Consider the following 26,496-nt stretch of genomic DNA (forward strand, 5'->3'; position numbering starts at 1 on the left):
AGTCCATCTACTCAAAGCTATGGTTTTTCCAGTGGTCACGTATGGATGTGAGAGTTGAACTATAAAGAAAGCTGAGAGCCAAAGAATTGATGCTTTTGAACTGTGGTGTTGGATAAGACTCTTGAGAGTCTCTTGGACAGCAAGAAGATCTAACTAGTCCATCCTAAAGGAAATCAGTCCTGAATATTCATTGGAAGGACCGATGTTGAAGCTGAAAGTCCAATACTTTGGACACCTGATGCGAAGAACTGACTCATTGGGAAAGACCCTGATCCTAGGAAAGATTGAAGGCTGGAGGAGAAGGGGACGACAGAGAATGAGATGGCTGGATGGTATCACTGACTCAATGGACATGAATTTGGGTAAACTCCAGGAGTTGGTGATGGACAGGGAGGCCTGGCATGCTGCAGTCCACAGGGTCGCAAAGAGTCAGACACGACTGAGTGACTGAACTGAACTCAATTGGTAAACTCTTCCTATAAAAGGGAAGTGAAAGTTGCTCAGTCCTGTCTGACTCTTTGCGACCCCATGGACTGTAGCCCTCTGTCCAAGATCCTCTGTCTATGGAATTCTCCAGGCAAGAATTACTGGAGGGGGTAGCTTTTCCCTTCTCCGGGGGCTCTTCCCCACCCAGGGATCAAATCCAGGTCTCCCACATTGCAGGCGGATTCTTTACCATCTGAGCCACAAGGGAAGCCCCTTGCTATAAAGGCCAGATGGGAAATGTTTTAGGGCGTGTGGATCACCAGGTCTCTGCTGCCATGACTCAGCCACAGACAAAAAGTAAGCTGTGTCCCAGTGAATCCCTATTTGCAGAAGCAGGCGGTCAGCAGGGCTGGCCCCCATTTTAATGGATGGTAGCCATCTCGGTGTCCCCTTTTCGACCCCTCAGTGCCTCCTCTATCTGCTCAAGTGAAAATCTGGTCTTGCTACACCCTCCACACTCTGGCCCTGGGCTGGCTCTGACCGCAGCCTGTACTGCTCCCCTGCCATCCTGCCCGCTGGGTCCTCAGAGGTGCCTGGCTGTCAAGGACCAGCCCCTCAGCCCACTCTGGGCAGCTCTGAGGGTTGTCCTTGCTCCGAGCTTTCTGGGTGGGGGCATCTGGCTGGGTCTCTGTGGCCTCTGCACTTCACCCCGGCCCAGACCTCCTCCTCCTGCTGGGGATGTTGATCCTAAGAGTGTCCCTAAAGCACACCCTGCTGCCGTCCATCTCAGGTGTTGTCCCGCCCTCCGCTCTCGCCCTGATGTCCCACTTGACAGTGGCCATTGGAGGGAAGACAGGGCAGACTGGATGCAGAGATGAAGAGGTACACGGGGCTGGAGACAGGATCCGCGCTCGGGGTGAGGCTGCACGTGAACTGGGAGAGGAGGCAGGCCCCGCGGCCCTGGCCCCGCTGGTCGTTTGCGATCTGGAGTCACACGAGTCCTACCCTGCGCGCGGCTGAGCGAGACCCTCCCTGCCCGGTCGCGGGGTTCAGGACCCCATCCTCGGTCCACCACCCAGGCCGGAGCCCTCTGGATCCGGGCAGCTGCTGAGGTCCGGATCCCGTGGCTCTGCAGACTTCAGAAAAAAAACGTGACTCATCCTGCCTGCCCGCAAAGAAAGGAAAAGTATGTGTGGCATCCGAGTTTCCTGAAAAGTTCAGCCAGCGCATGGCAGAGTTATGTGGCTGGGCACCCTCGTGGTCCCCGGAGAGAGCGCCCTCTGCTGGCCACCACACAGAGAAATGTGGCCCAGCCCGCTTGGGTCAGGCTGCAGGGCGCAGCTATCAATGCTGTCATCTGGGAGAAGCTACGGGGAAAAAACCTCCTTTCCCTCGGCAAACTGTAGAGCTCTCTGGGTCTCTCAGCGCTGCTCCGGTGATGATTCTATACCATGTGACACAATAAAAGGAGATGCCATCAAACCCTGGATTATTTTTTTTTAGATAACATTTCTTTTAAATTTATTTATTTTGGCTGCATCAGGCAGCAGCAAGTTCTTAGTTCCCCAACCAGGGATGGATCCAGTCTTCCTTGCACTGGGAGCATGGAGTCTCAACCACTGGACCACCAGGGAGGTCCCTACATTCTTGCTCTGACTGCTTCTTTTTTTAAAAAAATAAGTCTGTGTATTTATTTTGGGCCATGGTGGGTCTTCCTTGCTGTGAGGGTTTTTTCATTAACTGAGGCAAGCAGGGGCTGCTCGCTGGTTGCGGTGTGCAGGTTTCTCACTGCGGTGGCTTCTCGTGTTGGGGAGCACAGATCGGGGATCAGGGATTGAACCCATGTTCCCTGGTGGCTCAGCTGGTAAAGAATCCACTTGCAGTGCGGGAGACCTGGGTACCCACCCACTCAAGTATTTTGGCCTAGAGAATTCTATGGACCATGCAGTCCCTGGGGTCGCAAAGAGTCGGACCCGACTGAGACTTTCACTTCACTTTCCTTCATTAGCAGGCGAATTCTTTACCACTGAGCCACCAGGGAAGCCCATCTCTGACTATTGCTTAATTTCTCTTTAAAAAATCACGTTTTATTTTGAAAATCTCAAGCTTATATAAAAGTTACAAGAACAGTAGAAAGCGTTCTCCCACCACTTTCATCTAGATGCCCCAGTGTTAACGTTTTGTGACCGCTTTTGCTTATATCCGCTCCCACCTCTCAATAAAATATGTATTTGTGTGTCTGTATGAAATCTGAACCATCAAGAGGAAGCTGCCATCACAGTGTCCCCAGCCCCTAAGTGTTTCATCTCTTAAAAACAGAGACATACTTCCAATTGCAGTTTAATTATCAGAACCAGGAAATTAACATTAATACAACTGTCTTCGCTAAGCTGCAGACTGTATTCTAGGTTCACAGCTTGTCTCGGTGACGTTTTCAGAAGAGGAAGCCCATGTCACACCCTGTGTTTGGGTGTCCCTTCTCCTCCTCGATTTGCTGCCCCCAATCTTTTTTCTTTGTGACATTTTTCAAGACCACACACAGACTGTCCTTCCCTCTGGTTTGTCTGACGTCTTCCCTCTGGTTTGTCTGACGTCTTTCCCTCTGGTTTGTCTGATGTCCTTCACTGTGGTTTATCTGATGTTTCCTCGGGACTCAATTCAGGTTGGCTGGTTGGGCATGAGGCCACATGTCCAGTGTCCTGTGCTGGCCTCACTGTGGGGAGTGTGGGACGTCATGATGATCTCTTCTGGGTGACACTAACCGATCCCTTGGTTAGAGGAGGTGTCTACCCCAGTTAAGAAAGTTATTCCTTTCCCCTTTGTAAGCAGTAAAGATTTCATGGGGACCTGCTTTAGAATTACGTAAATATCTTCTTTCTCATCCAGCTTTCACTTGCTGATTTTAGCATCAGTCATTATTCTGCCTGAATTATTACTGCGGTGGTGGGCGGGGTATTTTCTTACATGGTCGTTAATTCTACGTTGATTGGTTGGAATTCCTACGAAGGAAGAAGTTTTCCTTTTTGCCTTACGTTTGTAGGCACGTATGTGATCACGGGCTCATGTTTTAGTCCACGGGTTTCGGCTTGTCCTTGTCCTGTTCTGATGTTCAGATTGCCCCGCTGGCCGGCAGGGCCCCTTCGGGCTGGCCCCTGTGTCCTGGGCCTGTCCCCAGCAGCACACTCTTGTGGTTCAGCCACGAAGTTGTGTCTGTGCACGCACTTCTTGTTTTCTGATGCAACAAAACTATCCAGCCTCACCAGAACTTTCTCTGCCCCGGTCCTGGAATCAGCCACTTCTCCAGACAGCCCTTGTTATTTTCAGGTGGTCAGTAATATTTAGAAATAAGGGCTGAAGTATGTTCCTTGCAACTGAGCTATCACAGCTTTCTAGGCCTTCTCAGTAGACATGTCGGAAATACGCTTAATTTAGGAGAGTGGTTAGATAAGATAAAAAACGTGCATGCACACGGTAGAGTGTTACATAGCTGTAAAAATACATAAACATGGTATCTTTGAGCTGATATAGCAAGAAACATGAATAGAAGATTCTCAAGAGACATGAAGATGGCCCCTCAACAGCACTTAGACATCAGTAGGAAACCTTTCCCTAAACCCAGGTTGTATTGGGTTGGCCAGAAATTTCCTTAAGGGATGACATTGAGCATCTTTTCACGTACATGTCTTCTTTGGAAAAATGTCGATCATTTTTAACTGGGTTGTCTTTTTGTTACAGGAAAACCTGAATGAGGTTTTTGACCAACCCAATAGAATTTACCAGTATTTTCCTACTGTAGTTGAACTCTTTTGTTCTAGAACTTTTTCATCACGCCAGCAGAAACCTCGTACCAATAACCATTGCTCCACACTCAGCCTCCACTCAGCTCCTGGCCACACTGATCTGCTTTTTGTCTCTATGGATTTGCCTTATCTGGAACTTTGGTTTACATGGAATCATACAAAGTACGGCCTTCTGTGTCTGGCTCCTCTCACTGAGCATATTGTTTTGAAGATTTGTCCATGGTGTAGTGTGTGCCAGAACTTCACTCCTTTTCACGAATAAACTCATGAAACTGAATAACATTCCGTCGTGTGGACAGACCGCGCTCTGTCTGTCCGTTCTCCCACCGGTAGACACCTGGGTGGTTTGCTCCTTTTGGCTACTGTAACCAGTGCTGCTGTGAGCATTCATGCGCGTTTTGTTTAGACACCTGTTTTCAGCTCTTTTGCGTAGATACCTAGGAGTGGAATTTCTGGGCCATTTGATTATCCTGTTTAACGTGGTGAGGAATGATGTAACTTTTTTTGCACTGTGGCCACACCACTTTACATTCTCACCAGCAACGGATGAGGGTTCTCACTTCTCCACATCCCCTCCAACACTTGCTATTTTCCATCTGTTGTTGTTATTAGTACTATTGCCTTCCTAGTCGATCTGAAGTGGCATCTCGTTGTGGTTTTGATTTGCTGTTCTTTAATGACATTGAGTATCTTTTCACGTACATGTCGTCTTTGGGAAAATGTCTTATCGTTTTTAACTGGGTTGTCTTTTTTGTTGTTGAATTGTAGGAGTTCTTTATATATTCTGGATACTAGACACTTATCAGAAATATGATTTGGAGATATTTTCTTCTCTTCTGTGGGTTTTTTCACTCTCTTAATAGTGTCCTTTGATGTGCATAAAAATGTCTTAGTATTTATTTATTTGACTTCCTTGGGTCTTAGTTACGATATGTGGGATCTTTTATTTATTTATTTGACTGCACTGGGTCTTATTTCCGGCACATGGGGTCTTTAGACGCGGCTTGGGCACTCTTAGTTGTGACACATGGGATCTAGTTCCCTGAGCAGGGATGAAACCTAGGCCCCTGCATTGGGATTGTGGAGTCTTAGCCACTGGGCCACCAAGGAAGTCCTGAAAATTTTTTAATTTCGATGACAGCAAGATTTGATGACCAGAATTACTTAGCGTGCTGCTCCGTGGTACCTGGCCCATAGAGACCCTCAGACCTGTTGGCATGAAGAATGGGGAGCAGGGCCCCAGGAGGTGGCTGCCCCTGACTGCGGGTCACTGATTCCAGGAATGAGCCTCTCCAGGGAGGATGAGAGGCCAGGCCGGTGGACGAGGGCATTGTCGCAGGGTCCCTCACCTCATCAAGAAAGGCTGGCTGAGGGTCTGACGGTCCTTAAAGCCTTGAGTGAGGGGAGAGAAAAAACAGCAAGTTCTCTGGAGCATCCGTGTCTGAGTTTCGTCTTCCGACCCTCAGGAAGCTTTCCTGCTTGACCTCAGGGAGTCCGGTTTCCTCCGAGCATTTCTGTTTGGTGGAGAGGGCTGGAAGGCTTCCTTCTCTGCCCACGCCGTCCTCCTCACCCTCTGACCCTGGAGGACCCCCAGCCAGCTCCAGGTCACCTAAAGGCCAGGAGGCTGGGCTCTAGAACGCTGGTGAATGGCAAGTTCTCTTAGGTTGTCCCCAAGGACAGGTTGGGCTAAAACGAGAGCCGATGGCCCGGGAGAGGTGCTGGTTCCAACAGTGTCCCCTCATCTTTGTTTTTTTAAGCATTTGCTAGAACAATTGCCTTAAAAGGTGCTTTGCTGATTTTTTTTTTTTTCTGCTGAAGACACTAATCCGCGTTTGTTCGATTTTGTTGTTTTTCTTTTGTTTTCTCTTCTTGACTTTTTACTTTTCAGTGAAGTAGTTGAATCACATGGTTTACAAAACAATAAAAAAATCAAGGAATGCAAAATGATCCATATGGAAAGGTCCCAGCCCCACTCCTCTAAAACCTCATAAAGGACCTCTTTAAATTATGTCCATCTTCAACTCTTGTACCGTTTACTGGTGGCAAACCTTGCCTGCGGTCTTATCACAATGGGGAATGAATACTGTCTTCCCCACATCTACCTCAATTTCCCTCTGTTCTCCTTTTTTTTTTAATTACTCAATCTTTTCTTTTTATCACCCCCTCAGAAATCTTTTTAGGCATTTTAATCACCCCCTTACAATTTTAATAAAACAGATGTACCACATATTATTTATGTGTTGCATGAAACTATGCTTTATATATGAAAAGAGTCTGTCCCCCCACCACCCCTAAGCCAGTTTTCACCCTCTTAGAGACAATATTGCCCCCAAGGAGAATGATGCCGTCAGCGGGATTTGAGGTGAGAGATGTCAGTGATTATGGTAAGATCTGATTCACTGGGGGTGAGGCCCTTCTGAATCAACAAACGATCTAAATTATAGGATTTTTAAAAATATTTGGTCAACCTCGAGAAATGAACCAGCCACGGAAATGAACTTCCTAGACATCAGAAACGTAAGCCTTTGAGCACCCAAACCTGCATTTTTCAAGTGTTTGGTGCATGAGACACTTTGCAGTTTTCTTATTTGAAAAATACTAAATATCATCTCACTCTTTATTGACGACCTGGGGTCTTGACCAGATTCCCTGGGATGGATGCATCCCACTGCCCCTGAGGTGTGAAGACTGTGTGTGTGTAGACTTATGGACTGAAGGACTTTTTTTGGTAACTTCTGCCGCGTGACACGTGGGATCTCAGTTCCCTGACCGGGGATCGAACCTGCACCCTCTGCGTCGGAAGCGGAGTCTTAACTGCTGGGGTTCCAAGGGAAGACTGAACTTCCGGCCACCCTGCCCCCGGTCCTTCCTTCCACGTTCCCGCTGCATGCTTTGCGGTGGAGTTTTGCCTTGAACAGCACCCAGGCTCTCCCTGATCGAAACTTGCTGCTAAGAAACCGGGGTTCTTTATGCATGTTGTTTGAAACGAGTAAATGATCAGGAGGAAAGTCCCTTGGCTCCCCATTCGAGAAGTGCAGTGCCTTTGGCTCGTGAGTGGGGTTTCTGTGCGAGCACCTCTGACTCAGTTCAGCTGGAAGAGGAAGTGCAGACACGTGGTGCTCCCAGTCCAAGTCCAAGTGCCCCACACTGTGCCCTGTGCAGAGCCCGGGCAGCCAGCCCTGCGCCAGCTGCCGCCGAGCAGAGGTGGCCTCCAAGCCGGGCCCTCCAGGTGACACCCTGTGAGGCACGTGACAGCCCTCTGGGTTGGGTTAAGGTCCTGACAGTGCTGTTTGGTGTTTAAAATGCTCGGGGGCTGACAGGGTGTTTTTCCTACTTTAAAACCCTGTGACATGGGCTCAGGCTGTATTGTGATTTTTTTTTTCTTATGGGAGAAATGAGGGAGAAGAAACAGCGGCTCAGAACTGACGCCGGTAACTGCGTTGCTGTGGTGTCTGACTCAAGTCTCATGAACCTTTCTGTGTATCGTCTCGTTGGGGAATATATGTCACGATTCAGAAGGGACAGCTCAAGGCAAATCTCCACCCAGGCCTCATATTCTAAGCTAGTGGTTTCCAGCTGAAGGAAGTGCCGAAGCAGGAGGGGCTTTCCTACGTGCTCAAGTTGCTTCAGTTCTGTCCGACTCTTTGTGACCCCCTGGACTGTAGCCCGCCAGGCTCCTCTGTCCATGGGATTCTCCAGGCAAGGATACTGAAGTGGGTAGCCCTGCCCTTCTCCAGGGGATCTTCCTGACCCAGAGATCGCACCTGCCTCTCTTGTGTCTCCTGCATTGGCTGAAGACAGATTCTTTACCATGGCCACACTTTTCAAATTTCTCCTGAAAGCCCTGGATTCCAGAAAGTGGAGACAGTGCCTGGTTGCCTGGGAGACGAGGGGCCGGGTGGACCACAGTCTGGCTTTCTGCCGAGCCTGTGAGTTCACTGGTCTTCACCCTTGCACAAGGGTTTTACACATTCCGGTAGCCCTCTGACCTCCCTAAGACATAACTTAGAGGAAGAAGTAAACAGAAAAGCCAGACGCTCGACCTCTAAGACCCTATGGAATCTGGTGTTTGCAAGCCTTGCTCTGTGACCTTGAGTCTGGGGTTCACCCTGGGGCCAATTTGAAAGCTGGAGTCAGAGCAAATCGCATCAGCTCTTGTCTTTGGCGCCATCAGAGCCTTTGGCCTGGCGAGAGACCCCCGGGGGACTACAGGGCCCATGAGAAGGGATTCAGTGAGGCACACACTGGGTCCTTCCGTGGGGCATTAGATTTTAAGATCACCCGGGGATTCCCTACTGTTGGGGTGCTGTACTTTGGCGTGCTAAAAATCACGACTGCCATTGGTGTTTGCTTTTTTCTGTCCTTTTCGGTATTTGTTTAAATCAAGCTACCCCAGATGTCACTGGGCTTAGATGCCACTGGCGTGACTTGAACTATTCCAAGTTGAGGTGGTTTGACTTTGCCAGAAAAATCACCCTCTTGTCGCTCAGAGTTCCGGGAGGAGCCGAGAGGCGTATGTGACGGTGGGCGTGCTGGGCGACACGTGGGCGCCCGAGTTGGGGCGGGGATGGTCGCCCGGGAGCCTCGGCCTCACAAACAGCTCTGGGGACGAGGAAAGGAAGCCCCGGGGAGGTGACACACAGTCTCACTCAGAGTCAAGTGCCGCGGTGACCTTTAGAACTTTCCATGAAATCCGACACGGTATTTTGCAACCAGCCGGAGAGCGCCAGCAACTCTGTGCTCCCAGGCGAGCAGCCCGCCGCTCCGAGGCCCCCCCAGCCCCAAGAGCCTCTTATATAACTGGGGTTTGGTTTGGCCCGCGGCCTCTCAGGGGTCCTGTGCTTTTCAGGTACCACCACGTGACCCGCAAAGCTTCCGAGTGCAGTGGCAGTGGGTCTGTCTGCCTTTCCTTTTCCAACATCGAACCCAGAAGAGGCAGCCCGGCAGGGCGGGGTGGGTGAAGGGGTCCCGAATGCCATGAGATGAAAGACTGAAGTCGCTCACTCACGTCCGACCCCATGGACTATACAGCCCGTGGAATTCTCTAGGCCAGAATACTGGAGTGGTTAGCCTTTCCCTTCTCCAGGGTATCTTCCCAACCCAGGGATCGAACCCAGGTCTCGGGGGAGCAAATCGGCAGGGTGCCAGCCCAGCTGTGCCACTGGTCCCCAGGGGGAATCTTGGGCAAATCGTTTCGCTTCTCTGAACCTCCGCGTGTTTTGCTTCTTAAATCGAGTTGTGAGGGCCGGCCTCCCCGCCTCACGGCGTGGCCGAGGAACACTTTGGGAAGGCCGTGGTCTGCACGGGGTGCACCTGCCTGCCGGCAGCCCACCCCTGCAGGCCTGGACCGGGGCCCAAGGTGAGGGTGTGTCTGGACATGGGGGTGACAAGCAGGACAGGTCTGCACGGGGTCTCAGCCCCCCCACCCCAGCCTCTCATCCAGGCCTCCGGTGACCGTCTCGGTGAACGGAGTAAACAGGCTCCGCCCAGGGGTCGGCTGCTGGCCCGGGAGGCCCGTTCCCACAGCACAGGGGACAGACGCCGAACCAGGAGGCAGCTCTGCCCGGTAAAGGCATCCACCCTGGGCTTCCTGCCGGAGCCCCGGCAGAACTTGTCAACTGGCCGTGTTGACACTGTGGTCGATGCTCAGCATCCTTTGGCCTCTCCACCTGCCCATCCCCAGCATGTGCAGCTGAAGGCCCTGACTACAGAGACAGTGGCCGTGGAGACAGGCCCACTGTCCCCACCCCCATCAGAAAGCCAGGCCGGCCAGGCTCCCCGAGGAGCAGTCCACCCTCCCCTGGATTCCCAGCTGTCACGCAATAATAACAGTAAGGAGAAATGAGAAATGTTCAAGGCCTGAACCTCCCTCGGTGGTGGAGCCTGCTCTGAGTGCTGAGTGGTGTTCTACTCTCCCGGAGTTCACTCAAACTCATGTCCATCGAGTCGGTGATGCCATCCAACCATCTCATCCCTCGTCACCCCCTTCTCCTCCTGCCCCCAATCTTCCCCACCATCAGTGTTATTTCCAATGAGTCAGCTCTTCACATCAGGTGGCCGAAGTATTGGAGCTTCAGCTTCAGCATCAGTCCTTCCAATGAACACCCAGGACTGATCTCCTTTAGGATGGACTAGTTGGATCTCCTTGCTGTCCAAGGGACCCTTAAGAGTCTTGTCCAGCCCCACAGTTTGAAAACTGCCCTCATTACATGGTCCTATTCCAGGCTTCCAGGTATAGCACCAGCCAAGAAAGTGATTTGTATAATATGCTCCAGCAATACATTTTAAACACACTTTTTGGGACTTCCCTGGTGACCCAGTGGTTAAGATCCCACACTTCTGCTGCAGGAAGAGTGGGTTCGGTCCCCAGTCAGGAAACAAAGGTATCCAAGTGCCGCGCGGTGGGGCCAAATGAAATAAACACAGTCCCATCTTGGAAACCACTGGTTCCTTCTTTTTCAGCCCTTCCCTTTAAAAAATCCCCCAAGTGCGGAAAGCATTCCATGAGGATGTGTTCTTGCCGGCTGAATCACGATCGCGTGAAGGGGCTTCACCTCTTGTTCATTTGGGACCATCAGCTGCGGAAACCGTGACAAAGGGGTGTTTGGTCTTCCTGACAGTGGTCACCGCCCACAGCCCTGAGGTCACATGTCCTGAAGGAAGTGTCCTCGTCACTCAACCTGCAACCTGAGTGTCGCCTCATCTCCTGTATCTGCACTCATCTCAGTTGTGCAAAAGTATTGTCCCAAGTTAAGGAATTTCAGGCAAATACGAATCGAACAGGGAGACACAGTGGTAAGAGAGCCGATTGTAAAATGTCTGGGAATTCTGCAAGCCCATCCGTGCCCATCGGTGCCCTGAAATGGACCAAGGCGGGAGGTCTGCACCACAGCAAGTGGCAGACCCTACAGTTCAGTCCTCCCTGCCCCCACCCCACCCCAGCATTTCCCGCACGCCCTGCGTCTCCACCCCTGGAAGTCCAGTGTCGCCACAGCCTTCTCTGCTCTTGGGTGAAGCTGACCCCGGGAAGAGCATTTTGAGTGAGATCAAAGGTACATGTCAGTGAAGTCCAGGTCTCGCCGGGGCCTTGTATCCGTAGTCAAGGTCGTCGTGTCTGGCATCATTTGTTTTGTTATTGTTGTTCAGTCGCTCAGTTGTGTCTGACTCCGTGCGACCCCATGGACTGCAGCACGCCAGGCTTCCCAATCCTTTCTCATCTCCCAGGCTCGTCTTAGAGCTGCATTTAACCCGCTCCCCAGCTCCGTCCATCCAGAGCTCCCCAGGGTCCATCCTGTGGGACAGAGAACTGTTCTGGGCCTCAAACAACTTATTGCTCAATCAGGCCGGTTCTACTGTGTCTTTTCAGAATATTCTGTAGCCATCTCAGTAACAGAACCGTGACCACGAAGGACCCAGGGATTCTTTCCTCCACCCTGCCTGCGCTGCATGTCCTGACTCTCCTCTCCGAAGGCGTCAGACGTTCCTACTGGGCGAATCCAGAGGGGATGGAGCCCAGAGCTGGGCAGCAGCAGTGGGCTCTGGCCCTGCAGAGACTTGCTCAGCTTTATTTTCTTTATTGAGCATAGTTGCTTTGCAATGTTGTTAGTTTCTGCTGCACAGCGAAGCGAATCAGCTCTACGTACATGTGTGTCTTCTCTTTTTCGGATTTCCTTCCCATTTAGGTCACCACAGAGCACTGAGTAGAGTTCCCGGTGCCTACAATAGTTTCTCATTAGTCATCTATTATATGTTGTTGTTGTTCAGTCGCTCAGTCGTGTCCAACTCTGAGACCCCATGGACTGCAGCATGCCAGGCTCCTCTGTCCTTCACCAACTTCCGGAGTTTGCTCAAACTCATGTCCATTGAGTCAGTGATGCCATCCAACCATCTCATCCTCTGCCACCCCTTCTCCTCCTGTCTTCAGTCTTTCCCAGCATCAGGGTCTTTTCCAATGAGTCAGTTCTTTGCATCAGGTGGCCAAAGTACTGGAGCTTCAGCATCAGTCCTCCCAATGAATATTCAGGACTGATTTCCTTTAGGATGGACTGGTGGGATCTCCTTGCTGTCCAAGGGACTCTCAAGAGTCTTCTCCAACAACACGGTTCAAAAGCATCATTTCTTCAGTGCTCAGCTTTCTGTAGTATCGATAGTATATATATGGCAATCACAATCTCCCAATCCATTCCACGCCCCCTTGCCCCCTTGGTACCCATACATTTGTTCTCTATATCTGTGTCTCTATTTCTGCTTTGCAAATAAGTTCATCTCTACCATTTTTCTAGATTCCACATGTATGTGTTAATATACAATATGTGTTTTTCTGACTTCACTCTGTATGAGAGTCTCTGGGTCCATCCCTGTCTCTGCAGACGGCACAGTAAGAGTTATTCAACTTTAAGTAAAATGGTGTTAGTAACCCTTGCCCCATAGGTTTCTGGGAATGATGAAATAAATTCATATTCACCACTCCAACTGACATATGGTAGGCACTCCCCGAACAGTATTTATTATCTTACTAATTAAAATATAATTCTTAGAGGACAGGAATGTCTTTGAATTTTTCGTAGCACTAATCCCCTCCATCAATATCTGTCCTGCTTGTTTGGTAGAGGTTTAATGACTACTTGGTGCGTGAACGGCTGTATAAACTATGAACAGAACCACTGGATGTCCCCATTTCCCACACGAATTTAAACTCATTCTTCCCTTTCAGTCGCTAAACCCTGAAGTGTTTTCATCTTCTACATAGTCTCTCATATAGTAAAAGAATCTTGCATTGCTTTAGACAAAGCCTTTCATTTTTATTTTAATCAAATATGGCTCTTTCTTACCAGCATTCTTGTTTAGCAATCTTTTCTAAGGAAGCTCTGCCTTGTTTCATTTTTATACCAGAAGAACATTTCCATTTTTTTTAATGCCGAATTGATTTTTTAATTTTTCAAAATATTTATTTATTTGTTTGGCTTGACTGGGTCTTACTTAAAATACATGGGATCTTTAGTTGAGGCGTATGGAGTCCAGTTCCCTGACCAGGGGTAGAACCTGGGCCCCCTGCACATGGGATCTTTAGTTGAGGCGTATGGAGTCCAGTTCCCTGACCAGGGGTAGAACCTGGGCCCCCTGCACAGGGAGTGCAGAGTCTCAGCCACTGGACCAGCAGGGAAGTCCCTGAATTGATATTTTTAAAAACAAAGTCGCTCAGTCATGTCCGACTCTTTGAAACCCCATGGACTGTACAGTCCATGGAATTCTCCAGGCCAGAATACTGGAGTGGGTAGCCTTTCCCTTCTCCAGGGGATCTTCCCAACCCGGGGATCGAACCCAGGTCTCCCACTGTATGCAGGCGGATTCTTTACCAGCTAAGCTACCAGGGAAAAGTTAGATTTCCTCTTTTAAAAAGAGAAAATCTAAATATGAAACTCCGAAACCTACCTTCTTAGACTTTTTCAGAGCTTAAGTTTGGGCTACCGTATTTAACACAGATAACAATCCACGAATGCACTGGAGAACCCAAGTGGAGGTGGGTTTTGCGACTTGTTCTGTGACGTGTAGGTTCCTCCACAGGTGCAATGGGGGCCTGGCCTCTCCTCTCTTCTGCAGACCCGCCAGCCCTCAAGGCCAACTCAAGCTCTGCTTTCAAAGCAGGGTCAGGTGATTGCTCCTCTCCATCTATCCTTTTGTGCTGATGACACTGTTCATTCTGGCCACTGGCCATTGAGCACATTTCGCTGTATTATGCAATTAGTATTATAATTTTTCTTTGTCTCTCTGAGTCGTTTTCACATAGCTTGAGGGCAAGACCTATTTCCTCTGTCCCTTCAGTGCGTCCTGCTCAAAGATTTGATCACTGGATCTCCGTCCGTCTCAGCAGAAAGAAAAGGCAGGGCAGAGAGCCATTAGATGTTCAGACTTCTGGAAGGAGATGAATTCCAAGCATGAGCAGATCTCACCTTGGTTTGAGGAGGAAACTGGGACCAGAGACGAGGAGTGACTTTTTCAAGGTCACAAAGCTAATTAGTGGCAGGTCCCTTTAGTCTAGGGAAGGTGTCAGCAAAAGGAATTGAACATTTTCCCGTCTTTTTAAAAGTTTTATTTTTAGTTGCAAAACACATGTACACTAGAAGTTTTTTGTTTTTATTAGATCAGGGGTTTGGCTTAGGGGTCAAGGAAGTTGGAATTCTAACCAATAGTTACAGGACTTGGAGCAAATCCCTTTTGGAGCCTCGGTTTCCCCATCAGTCATGGGAAGGGGTTGGATCACATCTCTAAAGTCCCCTCGGGTTCTGCCATTCTGCAGTTCTTAGCAAGCCCCTGGTTCAAGCTGACATGAGCTCAAGACCCTCCTGGTGAGTCCCTGGGGACCCCGTGTCCCCTCCTCAAAGGCAGTCACTGCTTCTTTCATCTTAGGGAGCCGCGAGCTCAGATTCAGCGACTTCCAGCCCCGGGGACCTGCAGCTTCTTCAGTGAGAAGCAGCCGGAGCTTGCTGACCCCAAGGAGCCCTGGAACACATGAATCAAAATAGTTGTGTGATGTCATGTCAGGATGGGAATGCGCTCTGGCCAACCGGTGCCAGGAATTGTCTGGACCGGGTGGTTTCCTTTTACAGTCTTTTTAAAGGGACCTCTGCAGACCCGCACATGACCGGCCGGCGTTGCCCTCCTCCCATCGCCTAGCTCGTTTTCTTCCCTCCCTTTTTTTTTTTTTTCATTTTCAGGAGGAAAAAGCCCCGAGCGCCTGAGTGTGTGGCTGACCTTAACTATATAAACAGACCTGCCTGGGCTTCCGGGGCAGCTTCTTGCCTACTTAAGGGCAGCGGCTGCTCCGGCTTTGCCGCGGCCCTGGCGGCTGGGTGCAGAGGTGAGGACCACCTGGCCTGTCCAGCAGCTGCTGGCCCCTCAGGCGACCCCTCCAGCTTTGGCTGGGGGACCCCAGGCTGTGGCCGGCACGCGCAGGCGGCATCTCTGAGCTCTCTGGCCCCACGTCTGCCAGCCCATGCGGCGCCCCTCCTGGCCCCCGGCCACCCGGGGCTGACGCTGCCCCCGCGAGTCCTGGCATGCACGCCTGGCCCGGCTCCCGTGGCGCCCCCAGCTCCCCATGAAGCGGTTTGGCAGCCTCAGGGGCAACAGAAAGCGCAAGGACCCAAGCCGGAGCACCGGGAGGCGGCAGTCGGAGCCCCATGGCCTTTGTGGTAGGACCCTTCCCTTTGCCCAGCCCTCTGCTGGTTCCAGGGCCAGTGTGTGTGAGTGTGTGTGTGTGTGTGTGTGCGCGCGCGCGCACGCGTGCAGCCTCCCAGGTGACAGCTGTGTGCAGATACGGCTGTCAGGCAGAGGGGACAGGTGGGGACGTGTGTCCTCACGGACAGTCCTGCCGCCCACTGTCCCGGACGGCCCAGCAGTGCTTTCCCCCAGGCCATTTTCTCTGACTGGCCCTGATGAGGTTGAGTGATCAGTGGGACTGGCGTTCATTTCGGTGAAAGCGAAGCCTGGGGACGAGTAAGAGTGGACCGGGACTGATGTTGACGGCTGTGAAGTACGAGATGTGCGTGTGTAGAGAAAACCAGCGCCGGAGATCACAGAGGATGCCCTTCTCTCATCCCCTTGGCCCCACGGCTGACATCGGGTGGTCAAGGGTTAACGTGGGAGGGAAGGGTTAACGCCTGCCTTGATTTTTGTCCCCGGGGCTGGGGGTGGGGTCGGGGGAGAAGCTCGCTGTGTGATCTCCCTGGCTTCTGGGACCTTCTCGTAGCCTCTCCAGGTACAGGGGGTCGGGACCAGTGTGCTTGTGGGGTGAACCATCTACATTTCAGTATTTCCAGTGACCTGCGGGTTTGAGGGAGGCACCCTGTCTGGCTGGAGTCGGGCAGGTGGATTTCAAAGCAGCCAGGGCTTCCCAGGGGCCTGGCTAAGGCCTGCCCGCTCAAAAGTAGGTGGTGGACTTCCTGAGAATTGGGAGTTTGCCTGCCCTGAAGGCTGCTGCTTGCAGAACATGGGTATTCCTGAACACTCTCCCCTAAGACAGAATAGCAGCCCCCTCACACAGCCCAGTGGTAGCAAAGATGGGGAAGCTGACAGGTGCACTAAATTGTGTTCCTTGGGTAGAAGGCGACATGGAAAGTGGCCAAAAATAATCGTTTTGTGTAGTAAGGAAATTACTTTGGCAAAGCACCTTGGCAGTACGTGGAGACTGGAATATAGGCATGCGTGCGTGTTCAGTCTCTTCAGCTGTGTCCGACTCTGTGACCCCATGGACTGTAGCCCACCAGGCTCCTCTGTCCATGGGCTACTCCAGGCAAGAATGCTGCAGTGGGCTGCCATGCCCTCCTCCAGGGGATCTTCCCAAACCAGGGATCGAAGTCGGGTCTGTCTGCACCTCCTGCATTGCAGGCAGATTCTTTACCGACTGAGCCAACTGGGAAGCCTAGAATATAGGCATGCCTCATTTCATTGCATTTTTCTTTCTTTCTTTTTTTTTTTACAAAGTGAAGCTTTGTGGCTCCCCTGTGTTGTCAGATGATGACTAGCATTATATTTTAGCAGTGGGAATAAGTATTTATATTTATATATAAATATGTTTATATTTACTACATTATTGTATGATCATTACTCATACATGCACTTGGAAACTGCGAAATCCGTGTGGCTCCCTTCACCATTCCGATATTCACTTTATTGCAATGGGTTGGAAACTGAACCTGCAGTATCTCCAAGGCCGTGCCTGTAGTAAGAAAAGAAAAAGGTAAACAGAAAACGTGCCGACATTGCTTGCTACACCCAGTTTAGCCAGTTACTTCCGGAAGCTTCTAATGGACCTTGTGTGCCACTGATAACCCCCAGGAGGATGAGCAAAGGCGACCGCAGCTCTGAAATTCAGGGAGTTTTCAGTCTTGTGAAGGGATTAGCAGTGTCTGACTACACCGTGTGCAAAGGTGAATTGCTGGAGGAGAACAGTGCCTAGCCTGACATGGCAGGGGAGGAGGTGGGGGATGACAGACACCCTGGACTTAATTGTTGTTGTTCAGTCGCTCAGTCGTGTCCGACTCTTTTCGACCCCATGTAGCACGCCAGGCCTCCTTGTCCGTCACCAACTCCCGGAGCTTACTCAAACTCATGTCCATCTAGTCGGTGATGCCATCAAACCATCTCATCCTCTGTCACCCCCTTCTCCTCCTGCCTTCAATCTATCCCAGCATCAGTGTCTTTCCAATGAGTCGGCTCTTCAAATTAGGTGGCCAAAGTACTGGAGCTTCAGCTTCAGGCTTAATTAGACGTGGTTTTAAAAGAAGACTCTTCTTTTAAATAATCAAGTGATAAACATTCATTTACTATAGAGCTAAGTCTAAACCTGTTATTTCACTAAAAGTCTGGTTTTGCTAATGGCATGGGTGGGCCCATTAGCAAAAAAAAAAAAGCCTGTTATTTGCCAGACAGTGGTTTCTCCCTTGTGTTTTAAATCTGTCATCCTGTCTGTTCTGCTTCCGAAATCAAAACTAATATTTGCATGTTGACCAGGCTTTACAAGTGCTCACATGCAAATGCCAGCTCTGATTGCAGGGTCAGGAAAATCAGAGTATCTTCTAGAACTTTCTTCTGGGATTTGGGATATAGCCCATGTATCTAGTTTTCCTTTTGTCAGAGTCCCAGTGTGAGAGCCGTCGAGCAGGGGCAGGCAGCAGGTGCTGGCCCCTCAGTCATGTGTGATGTGGATACATCAGATGAAAAAGAAAAAAAAAAAGAGTGTGTGGACCAAGCATCCTCCCAGCTCCCTCCCAGTTGCCACCTACCCCCTCCCAAGACCAGACTGAACCACTCCTATCTGAAACCATCCCAACTGCCTATCCAGTGACCTCCGGGCTTCTTAGGGACAAGGACCACGTCCCCAAGGAAGCTTTCCATCCATCTTCCAACCCTGACGCCTTGAAGCAGCCCAGGTTCTCACTAGAGACGTGCTGGTTATGGGGCAGATTGACGTGGGGTCCCTCCGCAGCTACTCCTAGCTCTCCAGCAGCACTATTTCTGGACTTTGCTTTCTTTTCATTCCCTTCCAGCCGATCCCTTTCCTCCCTACAGTTATCCTTATGTGGGTGCCCAGTGGTGTCCAACTGCAGCCGACCCCATGGACTGTGTCTGTCCGTGGAATTCTCCAGGCAAGAATCCTGGAGTGGGTTGTCATTTCCTCCCCCAGGGGATTTTCCGGACCCAGGGATTGAACCCATATCTCCAACTCACATTTTCTGTGTCTCAGATTCTTTACCTGCTGAGCCACTGATGAAACCCTGGAGCTTAAGAATTTCAGAGAAGTCTTCTTTCTTCTTTTAAGAAAGCTTCCATGAGGGTTGTGAGGATGTCTGCCTTTCACCCACCCTCCGTCTTCCCACATCAAGTGAACATAGGTGGTCAGCACGATTCTGTGTGTTCTTTGGCCGCTTCTGTGGCGCCGTCAGTCTTTTCTAGGAACCACCACTCACCATAGCCTCTGTTCCATTTCAAGGTGGGGTCGCTCCTCACGCACATGCATCTTCTTTGTTACACACAATTGCACACACAGAGCCACCCCTGTAGCCTCTTTTTCTTCTTCTAATTTTAGCTGTGCGGGGTCTTTGTTGAGGCGCATGGGTTGCTGTGCATGCATGGGCTTAGTTGTCCCGCAACATATGGGATCTTAGTTCTCTGACCGGGGGATCAAACCCATATCCCCTGCATTAGAAGGCAGATTTCTTAACCACTGGACTGCCAGGGAAGTCCCCTCCTAGGCTCTTGAGCAGCCAGAACAACCACAAGAGGGAAATGAAGCCCCAGCAGATCAACAGTTACTTAATCCACGTATGTTTGCCCCTGGCCGGCATGTTTGTTTGGAAGCCTGTGGCTCCGGCTGGAGTTTTAAACACTTCAAGCCTGGTAACAAAATGCCCCAGAAGGTTCTGATTCACGAGAAACGTGCCCCTTTTGGCCCAGAGCTTAGGGCCCGCCCAGCCTCCCACCCCACTACCAAAGCTCAGTAGGCACCTCCCGCTGCAGGTGTCACACTCTGTAGGCAAACACAGCAATGGTTTGGACTTAAGCCTTCTCTTTCGGCCTCTTTGGTCAACAGAGATCCAGAGGATGTGGACAAATAGCATGTAGCAATAGTAATAAAAATGTGAAAGGCAGATTAGGAAAGGATTTTGCTTATCAGTTCAGAAAACTGACTGTAGCAACTTTTGTACCCTCTGTAGTGAGAGGGGAGTGAGTCAACAAAAGCTACCCGGAGCCTTAAGAGGCCCCTTCTGAGGGCCAGCACTAGAGCCAGGAAGCCCCTGGGTGTGTCAGGAGGCTGTGTCCCCACGCGGCTGGGGTCCAGGGGACACTGGAGACCAGAGCCCCCGACAAGTCTTGTTTTCCACTGAGCCACCTCCTCCTGTTAGCCCTCCTCGTGATGAAGGTCCAACCGCTTCTGGAACAAAACTCCAAAGTTCCTCCTGCCCGGGTTCACGCATCACCCCAATGCTGCCTGTCCCAGTCGCTCATCCCCTGTTAATGCCAGTGGAGCCCGCAGCGGGCTGTGCCTCTGCGGGGACCGTGGGTCATCGTCGCCTCAGCAGCGGGCATGGCTGTTGTTCTGACTCCGCCCCCGGTATCCCCCCACCCCGGGACCCTCTGCTCCCTGCCCAGTCCCTTGTTATCTCCGTGCTGCTCTGGGTGCCTGCCTGCCCACCCAGCTTCCGGTGTCCAGACTAGGGTGGACTTGAGAGAGCCCAGTATTCATTCGGTCACTCATTCGAATATATGTATTTAGTTATTCATGATGGAACATTTCCAGCCTCCAGAGAAGGAGGGAAAATGGAGGAACGGTGTCCATTTTCAGGCTCAGTGGTGAGAAGAGCTCTGCCAGTCCTGTGGGCAGAGGAGCCAGGCGGGCTGCAGTCCACGGGGTCGCAAAGAGTTGGGCACGACTAGCAGTGAACACTTCCACTTTCGCTTCACTTTCTGCCAGTGTCTGAGCTGCGCGGTGCCAACAGGGGGGTGCAGACACCAGTGCGCCCTCCCAGGGCAAGCCACTGAGGTGGTTCTTTAAACTGTGGTAAAATAGGGGATGAGATGGTTAGGTAGCATCACCGACTCAATGGACATGAGTTTGAGCCTAACTCCGGGAGATAGTGGAGGACAGAGGAACCTGTCGGGCTACAGTCCCCAGGGTCACAAAGGGTCGGACACAACTTAGCAACCCAACAGCCCAGCAAAACAGATGAAACGTAAGACTTACCACCTTACCCATTATTACCCGTACTCTTCACTGGACTTAAGCTCATTCACACTGTTGAGCAGACCATCGCCACCTGCATGTCCAGAACTTCCCAGCGTCTCCAACCAAACCTCTGTCCCTTTTAACAGCTGGCCACTCTGTCTGCCCCCCTAGGGCTGGCGCTCCCCCAACTTCCCCTCCCTGCCTCTGTCCAGTGACCGCTCCGGGTGCCTCACGAGCGGAATGACACGGTGTTCCTCCCTTGTGTCTGGCTTGTTCGACAGCCGAGCGAGTTTTCCTTTGCGATGCTGGGCCGTGGGGAGCGCTGTGGGGGAAAGGGCAGGACAGGGGGTCGGAGCGGGCAGAAGGAGGCGCCGTGTGGACCCTGAGGCAGGTCCTTCCAGACAGATGGTGGGCCCAGGCCCTGGGGGAGGGTAAGCCTTGGATCCAGGGGCACCGAGGGGCCAGATTGACTGGATGGCAGGAAGCAGGGCAAAGCCCTTAGGCGGGGGCCCAGCAGGAGCGGGACAGAGGCAGGTGAGGGGCGAGGGGGCGTGAGATGAAGCCCCTGGGGGGCTTGAGCCAGCACTGCTGGGCTCTGGGCCTGGGGCCTTGCCCAAGGCCACGGAACGGTAAGGGCAGAGCGGGGGTTATAAGCCTATGTCCCTAGCCCTCCGCAGGTGCAGTGCCCACCCGGAGCGGCTGGCCCTGGGTCCCAGCCTCTCTGCCGAACCTGCGTCCACACAGGAGACCCAGGGAGCCTGCAGCCTGTCTGCAAGGGGGGCGTCGGGGATTCAGACTCCATAACGTCTTGGGGAGGCGTTTGGGATTTGGGATCAGTCAGAGGAGGCTGGCTTACCGCCTCCTGCCCATCCTCCCCACCCCAAACCCAGCTGGGAGGGCTCATCTTCCTTTGCCCAGTTTTCCTCCGTGTGGCCGTCACCACGCTGCGTGGCGGCCCTGGCCCAGCATCCAAGGATGATCGGTTGAAGCAGGGGCCCAGGCGAGGGGCTCCCCGGGGAAATCCTAGTTAAGCACTTCCACCTTCATCTGCCCCAGCGGCCGCCCTGTTTCACCGGCCAGTGGGCCAGTCAGCACCTGATAGGCGGGCATGGAGCGGCGGGGCTGTGCGTGTTCTCACTGCACGCCTGCTTCCCAGCTGTGCCCCTCCCAGGGCTGGAGGTGAGGATGGAGGAGACAGCAGCAACCAGCCTTCACTCTCAGTGCCCCTTCCTTTCCCAGCCCCCAAGGGGGCAGACTAGGAACATTCTAGAAACAAGGCCCGAGTGATGATGGAGACAGTGAAGTGAGGGCTCGCTGGCTGCCTGGAGGAGGCGTGGTTCTGAGGAGTGCTGCTTCTGGGCAGAGAGCCTTGACACCAGACATGGCAAGTCTGTGATTCCAGGACTGAGGGTGTGTGTGAAGACAGTGGGACCTGATCGCAGAGCCTGGTGGAGTGAGTAGAGGAATAAGGGAGAAAGAAGTAAGGTGGGAGGGGGTGGACCTCACAAAGTGACCCCACTCGGTGATGGAGACGCCTTGGGTGGGGCTGGAAAGCCTGGCTGGGGTCAGACGACACCTGCTGCTCTGTCCCCCAGACCCTCCCGCTGGGACCTGGTCCAGGGTAAGTCTAAGGGCCCAGGGGGCTCCGCACCCAAGAGAGCAGCATCTGGGGCTTCCAGCATCCAGAGCAGATTGAGAACCTGGGACATTTAAAGAGACAGTGATTTCTGTCCTCAGCTCATTTGTTGTCGTTCTTCAGTTGCTGAGTCGTGCCTGATTCTTTGCAACCCCAAGGACTGCAGCACACCAGGCTTCCCTGTCCTTCAGTATCTCCTTGGAGTTTGCTCAAACTCATCCCTATTGAATCAGTGATACTGCCCAACAATCTCATCCTCTGTCATCCCCTTCTCTTCCTGCCTTCAATCTTTCTCAGCATCAGGGTCTTTTCCAATGAGTCAGCCCTTCACATCAGGTGGTCAAAGTATTGGAGTTTCAGCTTCAGCATCAGTCCTTCCAGTGAATATTCAGGACTGATTTCCTTTAGGATTGACTGGTTGGATCTCCTTGCAGTCCAAGGGACTCTCAACAGTCTTCTCCAGCACCACAGTTCAAAAGCATCAATTCTTCAGCGCTCAGCTTTCTTTATGGTTCAACTCTCGCATCCATACATGACCACTGGAAAAACCATAGCTTTGACTATATGGACCTTTGTTGGCAAAGTGATGTCTTTGCTTTTTAATATGCTGTCTAGGTTTGTCATAGCTTTCCTTTCAAGGAGCAAGCATCTTTTAATTTCAAGGCTGCAGTCACTGTCTGTAGTGATTTTGGAGCCCAAGAAAATAAAATCTGCCACTGCTTCCACTGTTTTCCTCAATTCTTAGTTTGTCTTTAATGATCGAGAGGAAAACACACGTGGTCCCGGCCCTCTCGAGAACCCGAGCACCAGGATGCCTCTGGGGCCGCTGCTGCCCTTGGCCCTGGACTGCTGGCCTCCACAGGTGTCTCCTGACCGTGGTGGTGGTCAGGACATAATCCCCAGGAGGGAGTGTGTCCCCTCCCAGGGAGGCCCCAGCTCAGACTTGTGTGTGGCCGTGGAGTCTGGGGTGATTGGTGTCCCCAGAGCTGTGCGGGGAGGTGTGGTGTGGTCCTCCAGCAAACGCAGGCTGGAAGCAGGGATGTGGCCCCCGCCTGGGGCTCCGGGGCCAAGGGCACTGCTGAGACAGACACGTGGAGGGCTCAGAGGGCATTTCGGTGGCTCAGATGACTACAAGGCTTTGCCGAGAGAGGTAGCACACACCAGCTAATCCTAGTGACTTCACAGATGCACAGCAGATGAACGATAAAACCGCCAGGGCTCAGCCCCGCCTGCGTTCAGCTGTCCTGCTGCTTTCATGTCCGTAATCCAAATCCCTGGGCTTCGCTGCTTGGCTCAGTGGTGAAGAATCCACCTGCCAGTGCAGGAGGTACTGGTTCGATCCCTGATCCGGGAAGATCCCATGTGCGGCAGAGCAGCTAAGCCCGTGGGCCGCAGCTACTGAGCCTGTGCTCTGGAGCCCGGGAGCCATCACTACTGAAGCCTGAGCGCCCTGGAGCCTCTGCTCGAAAACAAGAGAAGCCACTGCAATGAGAAGCCCAAGCATCAAAGAATAGGCCCCGCTCACCACCACTAAAGAAAAGCCCGAACAGCAGAGAAGACCCGGCACAGACAAAAAGAAAGAAAGAATTTGTTTAAGATTCCAAATGCCCCCAACCCAAGCCCCTGCCTCCTAGAGACGCTCGGCTTTGCGGGGAAACGAGGCTGAGAGAAGGAGGACAGGCCCCTGCCTGCCGAGTTCCGAGCCCCAGGCCTCAGGCCTCGGGTTGGTTGTCTTCCTTCCTCTGCACGCCTACCTGGGAAGTCATTCCAGGGCGCCTGTGCTTCTGCAAGGGCTTCTGAGAAATGCCCTGTTAGTCAGAGTCGAGTGCGTGTTTTCCCTTGCAGCTTTTCTGTTGACAGAAGATTTCGTCTGTGTGGATATGGGGAGTCCTTCTCACGTCTGCCAGTGCAGAGCAAAGAAACACACCTCGCGTAGACAATGGGGAGCTGTATTTTTATTTTTTGTTAATTAACTAGTTTATTTTTGGCTGCTCTGGGTCTTGGTTGCTGCCCACGGGCTTTCTCTAGCTGCGATGAGCAGGGGCCACTCTCTGGTCACGGTGCCGGGCTTCTCACTGCGGTGTCTCTCTTGTTGCAGAGCACAGGCTCCAGGGCGTTGGGCTCAGTAGCTGTGGCAAGTGGGCTCAGTTGCCCCTTGGCATGTGGAATCTTTCCGGATCAGGGATTGAACCCATATCCCCTGCATTGGCAGGCGGATTCTTAACCACTGGACCACCAGAGAAGCCCCAAGATGATGGGGAGTTGTATATTTAAGTGTCGGTTTCATTGTTATTCTGGTGCCGTGACGCTGACAGGTCAGGAGTGGTTGCCACAGAAAGGCTGTTGGTCACTCCCAGTTCCCAAGAGGAAGGGGCACAGCCTCCCCCGACCCATGCCCTGCAGGACCATGCAGGGAAACTCCAGGGTTTCCCTACATGGGGGAAGAAGGAGGGGTAGAGGAAGCCAGGGGAAAGGGTGGGCGGCAGCCTTCATTATGGTTTCCGCGGGAGAGTCAAGGCCAGGCAGAGCAAGCAGGGTTGGGGTGGGCTAGCTGAATCATTTCAGCAGGCGCTGGGGTCTGGGGGCTGTCTGTAGTCTGGGACCTGCCCCTGGGATGATCAGGCAGTGGTAGTGCCTTCTAGAGCATAAGGACCAGCAGCAGGAGGGTGCCTCCCAGTAGGACTGTGGATTGGCTTATTTGCATATGAAAGGCAGGCTCCCTGAAAGGGAGGGGCGGGCTAACCCCGGAGGGGCAGGCCTCCCCAGTCAGCCAGACCCCAGATGCCAGACCATAATGAACACAGAAAATAAGAAAATCTAGTCAATGCAGGATGCTGCTACCCCCATAGTTCTCACTTGTTCTCTTTGCCCATAACCTCGAAGTGTTTCGGACTCCACTGGGGAGCAACCTGCCTGCCCTGAGACCCCAGCCTCCAGCTCGGAGGGGAGGAGGGGCTGGTGTCCCCTCGTCCAGATCACATGGCTCCTAATCTGACACATCCAGCAGCTCAGGCCCCGGAGGAACAGGGTAAGGGCTGTCTGTGCCTGGTGGGTCTCCTCCGGGTCCTCCATCCCATCTTCAGGCCTCAGAAAATGCCCGTGAGTGACTGCAGACCAGCTTACGGGTGCTGCCTATTCCTCCCCACCCCCTCCACCACCACCACACTGGTCATCAGGGCTGGCCCATCAAATGACCACGTGCCCACCCTTAGTGTGGCCAATGGACGCATGGCAAGTGGGTTCTGAACACACACGCTGCCAGGAATGCTCTGTGGTCACTTCCGCGTGGAGTCTGGGAGTCCCTAATCGTGGTCGTGTTTCTGGATGAAAGTGACAGGGAGGTGTGGCCAGGCCGGCACAAGGGTGTGATGGGGACTCAGCATCACCTGTGAGCTCTGGCAGGCCCGGAAGTCGCCCCATGTGGGGGTCGCCCTGGGGCAGAGCTCCGCTCACAATTGGACGCCCCGCCCAGGGTCTGCCCCCTCCCAACCCTTCCTGTGTGTCCTCTCTGCCTGGTTCTGCCCCCACCTGGGCCTCAGACATGAGCATCAGACTCTTGGGGCTCCCACCTCCTGCTCTGTGTCTGTGGCTCTCTCTGATGTTAAGGGTGAATTCACCAAACACGTCTATTAAGCTCCTACCTTGGGGTGTGGGTGTAGCTGCTGGGGACCGTGGGGAACAGGATAGATGCTGAGCAAACATGCGTCCGCAGTAATTAAAGTGCATAGTGAAATATTAAAGAGTAAGCTGAGATGTCAGGAGGATGGATTTCGGTGTTCAGGAAGGCTGCTGTGGATAAGAATAGGCTCTAAAGCGTTAGATTGCACCAGTAGGGAGGGGAGGGGAGGGAAGAGGGGGACAGAAGGGATCCAGGTGGGAGAAGCCGCGTGCAAAGGTCCAGGGCGGGTCTGGCCTGGCACTTGGAGCACCCCAAAGGGGTTCCCAGTGCCCAGGGGGTCTTGGGGGGTCTCCGACACCTGGAAGGCCATCCTCAGCGGGTACCACTCAGCCCAGCATCACTCTCAGACGTTCGGGGAAAGTGGTGGCCGTCACCGCCGGCTGACCGCCCTGCTTCTGACATCCCTGCTGAGCTTAGTGTGGCGGTCGCTGAAGCAGGCCCACCTTTGCAGAATCTACCTGACTGGTGGTGACTGGTTTGTCGGCAGGCCAGGGAAGGGAGCAGATCCACTCCCAGAAAAGCAGGTTTTGTCTCGAACAAGGCGCAACAGACTCTGCAGCAGGGTCCCCCGTGCAGCCCTGGCAACGCCTAACACACCTCTACTTCTTGAGTCTGCCCTCATGGCAGACCTCTCTGGGTCACATGGCTGAGAGGGGCCTTCTGGATCCACGATTATCTTCAGAAGATAAAGGAAAGAGAACCCTACCGATTGTACTTTTCCTGCAGCTTCCCC

General features: G+C 52.5%; 1 protein-coding gene across 31 annotated transcripts in view; it reads left to right on the top strand.

Annotated features, from left to right (window-relative positions):
* Positions 1 to 26,496, top strand: part of PRKAG2 (protein kinase AMP-activated non-catalytic subunit gamma 2) — a 299,776-nt gene that overhangs the window by 112,588 nt on the left and 160,692 nt on the right. For 2 of the 31 annotated variants that reach the window (XM_086394824.1, XM_086394827.1), the window contains exon 1: positions 14,925 to 15,415. The exons of 24 other annotated variants lie outside the window; for them this stretch is intronic. In XM_086394824.1, coding sequence (XP_086250950.1) covers positions 15,322 to 15,415 — 94 coding nt within the window. In that variant the 5' untranslated portion in view covers positions 14,925 to 15,321. Of the gene's footprint in view, positions 1 to 14,809; positions 15,416 to 26,496 lie in introns of those variants that run through there. 5 more of the 31 variants (XM_086394825.1, XM_086394826.1, XM_086394830.1 and 2 more) reach the window with 5 other exon arrangements.

Source organism: Bos grunniens, chromosome 4 (genome assembly GCF_055505025.1).
Source record: "Bos grunniens cultivar Pamir isolate PY7600 chromosome 4, Bosgru_T2T1.0, whole genome shotgun sequence".
In the NCBI taxonomy this organism is placed as follows: Eukaryota; Metazoa; Chordata; class Mammalia; order Artiodactyla; family Bovidae; genus Bos; species Bos grunniens.